The following is an 8,724-nucleotide window of genomic DNA, read 5'->3' as shown; positions in this document are numbered from 1 at the left end:
CAACTGTATTCTGAGTTTATTGTATTTTTTGTAAATTTAGCGTTTAAATGACGTGTAATTACGACTAAAAAGGAGATTGAGAAAACTGTCTGTTGGAGAAAGACAATTTACAAACGCATTGACTTGCTTCATCTCATTGGATATTTTAAAACGGATCAGCAAAACAAATGATCACGGAGCTCAGTAAACAAAAGCACAAAAAAGCATAAAATCAAGTGCAATAGTATGGCAATTTAGGAAAAACGTTTAATGTTAAAACAGACAGAAAAAAGTCGTCAGGCATTGGTAAATCTAACTCGAACGAAATATGCACAAAATGAAAACAACGTACAAAATCAAAGTGACATGTTTATTGGTATTCTTGATGGACGAAGGCAGGTATACGGTTGTCGGTTGTTTTTGTTCCTCCTTTTAGTGGTTTGTTCACACCATTTTATTTTTTCAGCAAATTGCTCCTGTATTTTTATCAGTTCTTTGTCGCCCGTGAAATACTTCGGAACATTGAGCAGAACCTAAATGTTAAATTCGAGAAGAGATTACAAGAAAGATTACGAAAGACAATTGCAATGACAACATCAAATAATTAATCTTAACCCAGCTCAAACACAAGCCGAAAAACAATTCGCTTGCGTTGTTTGTGTTTTAATTACAATAGCTTACTTGATGTTTAGGGTCTTCTGCGGTGGCAGATATAACGGTCATCATCGCAAGGGACGTGTCGACATCAGGCAATGAGTTCATGATCAACTCCAGTGTGGCCTAAGTCAATACGAAACTCAAATTCATCAAACTTCGTGTTAAACTTACAGTTACTTCAGAATTATAGCTAAGTTATATAGTGGTGGGATTCAGCCCCGTTCGCACCGGTTCTATACGAAGTTTTATGAGATCAGCGAACCGGTTAGTGGTTATAATGTACTTTTTGTAACAGAACCGGATAAAAATAACTTTTGTGATAGAACCGGCTGACAAAAAATTTGATTCCCTCCACCGTATACAGACTTTTTTGTTTGAGCGATCTGCTTAAAGAAAGATGCAACAAAAGGTAAAGTTAACAACTGAAACAATTGTTTACCTCTCCTTTCTTATGTGGTGGAAGACGCATAGCGCCAGGACAACTGGGAACGAATCTGTACATTTCCATTTGGTTCGTATTTACCGCAGAATGTTGGACAGTACACGTGAAGATTAAAGTGGTGCAGATCTCAATCTACGACAAAGTGCAGGCATTCACAATGGTTCAAATCATTTAAGGTAATAAACAGGGTACCAGTTTCTCAGTCGTAGTGATTTTATCCGTCATTCCCTTGGAGTCATTTCCTTCCCAACCTAACCCCTCTTGAGCGACATCTTGTGCCCAGTTTTGTAGTTCTTCGTCGCAAGACACGTCCTAAAAGTTACAAAAGGGTCAAGTGCATACAATTTATCAAAAACGGTTTAAACGGTTTCAAAACTATTACTTCATCTAGAGTTGTAAGCGGTACCAACTTTGATTCTATACAGGACATTTATTGAAGGCCTACATTAGATCAGAAAACAGTTTACATAACAAACCAATTATAGGCAGATACACCTACATAGATATTCGCAAAATATCCTGATGTAGCCTACATGAAGAATTGTGTGCATTTACATTCGTGAAGGAAAGTGAAAATACGATATAGGCTACAGCAAAATAAAAACTCTAAGCCAGAACCCGAGCCGAGAAAGTCTTTGTTTACCTCGTCTGCAATGTAAAAATGAGACACTACGTTGTTCACAAACTCTTCAATGCATTTCCATAACCTTGTCGCATCTTCTCTGTAGTAAAATCCAGGGAGCTTGTGTGGATCGTCCAACCCTGCGATGTTTATGCAAAATCGACAAAAGGTTAATTTGATTTATATTGCAGCAAAGCATTTTGGAACCGTGTACCTAAAAGTTAATTTATAAAAAAAATCATAGCTTAGTACATCAGGTCTATTGAAGGCGTCATAGCGAATCAGCCGGTCACCCACGCATTTCCATATGGCAAGGCGTCGGTTAGAAAAACCTTATCATATGAGAATGCTTGGCAGACCGGCTTGATTTGGCATGACGCCTTTTATAGGCTTAGCGTACTACAACTTTTATATGAGCGTGCCATGATCATCGGTCTGCATGTACGCTTCAGGGCTAATCCCAGGTATAAATTTATGTTAAGATTTCAAAAATACTTATTGATAAAACTAACGCAAGATCAGCAAATTATACCTGATGACAAATTAAAGGCCATACCTTTGTCCTGAAGCACTTTGAGAACGTTCAAATCGTACATCTGAAATGTTTTGTAAGATTTCCGCAGTATAGAGTGAGGAGCTAATAAAATATTTTTGTTATTGTAAGCAACCAACCAACCACAAATTTAACATTTTTTGCTGATGTTGGGTTTCTCGTAAATTACGAGTCGTAATGTTTCTTTTTTTTATTTTTCAGGTTCTTTAATTTTACTCAAAAAGAAACTACGCTAATTTCGTGAAACTTACATAAGGCAAATGCTTGTCTTCCAGGAGATTCGTCCTTGATCAGCAAACTTCTGGCGAGAACATTTGCAGCTGGAACTGTCCACAAGTGAGGGCGCAAGAGCATAAAGATTGGATGAGCTCGCGGCAAAAATCTGAACAGCGAAAGTGCGAAAGGTTCCATCACCGCGTGTGTGTGGAGATAACGGTGGATCCACTACGAGAAAATAATAAATTGTATGTTTCAAATAGCAAAAGTGGTAAAACGTGGAACATAGGATTATCCGTTTAAGTTAGCTACGTTTTGCGCTCCGTTAGGTTTCAACCAGTGGTGGGATTTTGCCGGTTCGCATCGGTTCTATAAAACCGCCTCACGAAATTTTACAAGATCAGCGAACCGGTTATAGCATTACTGGTTACTGTCAATGAAAAGATGACTTTTTGTAACAGAACCGGCTGAAAAATATGACTTTTGTGATAGAACCAGCTGAAAATTTGAATCCCACCACTGGTTTCAACGTAACGCAGCTAATTCCGGCTTGGTGATTGTTTATAGTGCAGATATGTTAGACTATGTATTCTCTACCGGGCGAAATAAACTAAACACATATCAACTTTAGAGCAAACAGTTTTTTTAAAGGATGTCGTTAAACTCAATAAAAAGTTTTTTGGAAAATAAGGCATTTCAGTTTTAAAACTGAAGCCATGCATTTTATGCATAAATAAATATTTTGTAAATACATACAAAAAAGGGAAAGGCGAAAACACATACTCATGTTTGGCCACATAATTTTCAAGTGCTAAATTTTTAAACTAAACCCCTCAGTTTATTATAGGTCTTCACTTATTATCCCATAGACTACAAGATCCTAGTTTTTGAAATTTTAACTATGGCAGTTCGAAATTTAACGTGCATGTCCATAACATTAGGGGCAAAATCGCAATAATGGTGTTACCCACTATTTATTAAAAATAACAAATAATTTCGCACCATTTTATCACTTCATCACGTGACTCCAGTGTAGATAAACGGGTGTAATTGATGTGGCCTCTATATCACTGATGATGGCATAAGCGAAACGTTTGAAATATACAGCATGTCGCACGTCTTTTTGGGCCGTTATTTTCACCATTCAACAAATTAACATGTAGATAAACAAACATAGTATTGAAACTAAATCAACGCGTAAATTACATACCTGGTGAATATTAGCAAACGCACATTTGAAATGCATTTTAGCCAACATCCAGTCATCCTTGCTGTCAGAAGATGTAAAAAGGTAATCTTTGTCACCTGGCACCAGTTGAATGGCGATTGGCACCAGAAGATTTTTGATGTTTGTGTAGAAAAGAGCAATGCAGCTGCAACAGAACTTTCCTTCTTGCCTTTCCACGTCTTCAAGGTGCGAAAAATCGGCGATGTAACAACGTCCCGCCTTGGAAAAAATGGAGGGAATTAGAACTCAACAATACATGCCTTACCTCAGCCCAACACTCTATATTTGTAAGAACAGAAGTGTAGGCATGACCAAAAATTGGTGGCCCACACCCGAAAGAAAAATCCCGAAATCGGACTAAACCAGTGGTGGGGTTCAGCCGGTTCGCACCGGTTCTATAGAACCGTCTCATGAAATTTCATGAGATCAGCGAACCGGTTAGCATTACTGTTTACTGTCAATGGACTTTTGTAACAGAACCGGCTGAAAAATATGACTTTTGTGATAGAACCGGCTGACCAAAAATTGGAATCCCACCACTGGACTTAACCCGATATTTTTAATCGAAGCCCGATTTAAATACAAATGTTAGTGAAATTTCGACACAAATACGAACAATTGCAAAGTCAGGATCGAGTCAAATTTGTTATATTTTAACTCAAGCCAGATCCAGACCCATACCTACAACCCTGTGTTATTTATTTGTTAAAAAAGAGTCTATTTATGTTCACACATCTGTGATCGATTTAACAAGATTGTAATTAAAGTTCCGTTAACAAGTAATTTAACAGAAAACAGTTTTTGTCTGATAATGGAATATTTCTTACAGAAGTGATTTACCTGTAGCTCCTCCTCCAGGGACTTCCCCGGGCGAAGCCGGTCGATGACGTCATCTTCGGTGACGTTGAAATTATTCGGTATGGCGTCGCACCTGCTGATGGCAAGTGGACAGGCACCGTTGAGCATCTGATACCCCATCACTTCATCGTCTTGCCAGCTAAGAAATAAATTACTGTGTTCTAAAACATTGTAGAGTCCATAACCAGAACTACCGGGCTGTTATATTTGTTTAATTTCCGCACAAATGAAAAGGAGAATTGTTTACGGTGAGTGAACACAATATCCTTTTTTTGAAAAGAAGTTTCGGGACCACGTTTAGCAATTTTTGTATTTTTTTTATTATAATTTTTTTAAGTTTAAAAATTTGTTTCTAACTTTGCGAAAATTTACTTTTTTCAGTCTACCTTAAATCTTGCAACAGTTCTGAATTCTTTTCCGTATGATCTTGATCTCCAAAGTCTTGTAGCTCCCAATAATCGTCTAAGTCTTGTAACGGCTTGAAAGCAGCTAAAAATATCGCTAACATTATATAATCACTTTCCGTAAACCAATGGAAAAATATCGGAAACCAAATAAAGTAATTCAAAAACACGTTTTCAACTCAAAAATACGTGTCATATATGTTGTAGGCAAACAAGAAAATCGACTCGACCAAATTACAAAAAAAAACAGTACTGAACTTACTGAGTACTTTGGAAGAAATCCGATGAGCGAGTGATTTGCGTTCGTGTCTCGCTTGTTCGTTTACTTTACTCCACTCGCGCTGTAAAAGCAACGGAAGGTTTGAGGTTTTGGTGGCGTTCACACGACGGGGTAATCCCCTTGACTCTTCGTCACAACTCTCTGACGCCACCCACTGGATGCGGGTACGGTTGATTTTGACTTCAGCTGTTCGCATCGCTTTCAATATATCTCCACATTTGTTGTCCGGAAGTTTATGGAGCAAAGAAGCTGCAAAATTAAATAAAAAAGTAATTTGAAATTATTTTGTTTAATTATCCAGCATTGCACAATCTAAATCAGAGATATATAAGCAGTTGCTGCCAGGCATGATAGCAAATTTATAGAGCTCTTCTGGCAATTGTAATCTTATACCGTTTCGACGTCCTAAATCTGATAAATCAGAAATGTACTAATAGTCTCTATAGACCGTATATCTATTAAATTGAGGATTCGTCCCACTAATGCCCAACAGACGATTCCAGGTACATAAATTGACGTATCACAGCTGTATCTTAGAGTCAGGATTCTATTTATTTGAATAAGGTTAAATGATGCCATGTTGTTATGGCGAAAAAGATATTAACACAAATTTGAATTAAGATATACAAAGACTGATTCAAATATGGTATAAGTTACAGCTGTGATACAAAAAAATCAGATTTTTAATTTGAATTTTCAAAACAAAGTCCAACTCGACTGAGAAGGTATCTGTGAAGATACCTGCTGTTTATTCTGTGCCAGAGTTGTAAGTCGAGTCGGCCTTATCGGGTCGGGTTCGGGCTCGGGCTTAGGTTTCTTTACAAAACGGGCTTAATTCGGACATGGCTTTACACTCTGTGTCAGTATTTTTGTTCGAATATATTTTTTATCTTTGTCTTTCCTACGGCTTCAATCCATAGGCCTGTCAATTAAACTTTCGGGCCTAAACAGGCTTCTCAAAAACGATTCGAGTTCGAGCCGGGTTTCCGGCTTGTACTTTCGGGTTCGGGCTCCATTGGTTAGGCCCGTTTACAACTCTTATTTGTGTGCTGCTGCAAACTTGAAATAAAAAAGATTTCTAACTATTTTGCCTTACCGCCTTTGGAAACTTCCAGAACATCTCTCTCGATCCAGTCGTTGACCACAAATTCAGCTTTACTGCCACCTAGCGACACAATGACGTAATCGCATCGCCACTCGTCATCGATAAGCTTGTCGTTTAGCTCTGTGATCGACAGAATTAACACAAGTTCATAATTATCTTCAATGTTAGTGAGCATAATTTACGGCTTATACCATGAAAGTGCTAAACGCTGCTCAAATATACCGATAAATTGGATAATTTTTAATGCAGTTACCCTGTTTTTTTGCGCCAATAGCATTAGAAAAAATATGAAGCCTTAGCAAGGAATGAGCCGCTTTTTGAACATAGTGTACCGATTTATATCACATAAAAACAACTAAACATCTTTAAGTTGTGCGAAACAAGAAATGGTGGCACCAGTATACCTTGAGACTACAGCCTAATTATTGTAGATTGGCACTTACAACGAAAGGTAAGTTAAAATATAACAAAAAACAAGCTAAACCAATAACACGACTTTCTGCGTTTTTGTACAATTATCTTCAAATGTTATCATTGAATGTTTACTCACTGAGACGAATAGCAACCGGAATTCCAACATTATCCAGTACTCGCTTGTAAACACCACTTGAACCACGCTCGAAGTCGTCAAAGAAACTTGTATCCATCTTAATCCAGCCAGTAGAGTTACCGCCTTCCCCTACCAAATCTATGTACACTGTAGCATCTGTGCCTGCGGTCCGATATGCGTTGGATGTCTGCAAATAATTTCGGGGGTCCGTGGTTGTCGAAAGCACTTAAATTGGGCACGAACTTGGCCCGACGTGAAAAATAATCTTTTAACTTTTTGCCTGGAGCCACCATTTCCAGTAAAATAGGTATAGGCTACAAGTCTAGTGTTGTCATTTGGTTTTGTATATTAAAAAAACAGATGAAAAAAAACAAGGAGGAATACAGGATAACTGTTTATGATTTGAATTGGCTACAGCAGCTTTTGTGGCCTAGCACAGTGATCGGCAACCGCCGGTCCGTGGCCCGGTACCGGTCCGCGAGGAGTTTGTTACCGGGCCGTATAATTTTTCAGGTTAAATGCTATAAAACATTTTGCCCATGTATCCCGGGGATGATAAACTATTTTAAGCGTTTTTATTGCTAAATATTTGTAGTTTTTTGAAGACCGGTCCGCGATAAACTTTCACTTTCAAAAACGGTCCGCAGTGCAAAAAAGGTTGCCGACCCCTGGCCTAGCACACTCGTACTGTAGGGATTTTTTTATTCAATTACCTTTATTTCAATGCGATATGTGACCTTGCCATCCGTGGTTTCCCCAGCAGATATACAAGCGTTGCCCATGCTAGAAAAACAACAACTATCAGATCAACAGATGAAACTGAAATGAACAGTTGGTTAAAACATGATACACGGAAGCTGTACTTATAACCTACTATCTAATGCGCCCAAGGTTGAATTTTTGTTGTCTTTTGTTTTGTTGATATCATCTAATCTTTCGCACATTTCGGCAAATACCACACAAGTACCATTAGGTATTTTTACTGATAACTGAAGCGGTTATTTAAGCAAATTCGACAAACTATTCGAAAAAATACAACAACGACTTACTTTAACGACGAAGTCCGTATTCCTCACGCGAAAGTCCTTCTGCAAAGTACGTACGTATCAATAATGTATTCTTGTGACACATACATGACATGGGTACCGTGACACGGTTGACAATAGGGTAACATGACCCTGTAGAACGGTGTGGTGTATTGTTCTGTAGTGGAGAGCACCACTCGCATACATTTCTACACCTACAGGTGATTAATACAATATAGGCCTGTTTGACTTACTGGGTGTGAAAACTTTAAAACTAATGTGTAAAAGGCATAAAGGGTTGAAATGAATACATTCTTACTTGCATTTTTGGTGTTATCTATTTTGTTCTGTATAATTCTTATTCCGGCTGAAAAACCATTGTTAATATCCAAGCCTGGGTTTCTATAACTTTTTGACCTCAGGGCCAGTGCTGGATTAAGGGTCTGCTGGCCTCTAGGCACAATTTATAAGTGGCCCGAAAATCAGGATTGCCAAATAAAAAATTAGAATTATTAGTGTTGCCAAATCATTCTGCTGATTTTAAAGTGGCCTGGATTTTTGACTGGCCTGTAGGCACGTGCCTACTTTGCCTAATGGTTAATCCGGCACTGCTCAGGGCGCACCAATAAAATAACCAAAATTTCGGGGGCATACCAATAATAGTAATATTAAACACTCAGTTATTAACTTTAAGGATCACACAAATGTATTTTTTATCTTTTGGCGCTGCTGGTAACCTCCCAGGCCACACCAGAGCCACCCAGCGCACCGTTCTAGCACAACAGATCTAAGTCAAGATTTCAAC

At 38.2% G+C, this 8,724-nt stretch overlaps 1 protein-coding gene across 1 annotated transcript; it reads right to left on the bottom strand.

Moving 5' to 3' along the window:
* Positions 1–2: 2 nt before the first annotated feature.
* Positions 3–7,676, bottom strand: LOC145232700 (allene oxide synthase-lipoxygenase protein-like). The gene is made up of 14 exons (XM_080097371.1): positions 7,608–7,676; positions 6,895–7,081; positions 6,336–6,500; positions 5,222–5,488; positions 4,942–5,044; positions 4,538–4,694; positions 3,680–3,916; positions 2,505–2,697; positions 2,257–2,337; positions 1,722–1,840; positions 1,271–1,390; positions 1,076–1,210; positions 661–759; positions 3–512 (listed from the first exon to the last, which is right to left on the bottom strand). The coding sequence occupies exons 1-14, from the start codon at positions 7,674–7,676 to the stop codon at positions 336–338; spliced, it is 2,109 nt and encodes a 702-aa protein (XP_079953497.1). The 3' UTR covers positions 3–335.
* Between the last annotated feature and the right edge of the window lie 1,048 nt (positions 7,677–8,724).

Source organism: Phallusia mammillata, chromosome 6 (assembly GCF_965637545.1).
Source record: "Phallusia mammillata chromosome 6, kaPhaMamm4.hap1.1, whole genome shotgun sequence".
Taxonomy (NCBI): Eukaryota; Metazoa; Chordata; class Ascidiacea; order Phlebobranchia; family Ascidiidae; genus Phallusia; species Phallusia mammillata.
This window is presented reverse-complemented; position numbering and strand designations above follow the sequence as displayed.

Coding starts and splice junctions, on each gene's coding strand:
- LOC145232700 (XM_080097371.1), bottom strand. CDS start 7,676: ATGGGCAACGCTTGTATATCTGCTGGGGAAACCACGGATGGCAAGGTC. Junction 2,338..2,504: donor AAGACAAGCATTTGCCTTAT/GTAAGTTTCACG, acceptor ATATTTTATTAG/CTCCTCACTCTATACTGCGG. Junction 1,841..2,256: donor CAAAGTGCTTCAGGACAAAG/GTATGGCCTTTA, acceptor TAAACATCGCAG/GGTTGGACGATCCACACAAG.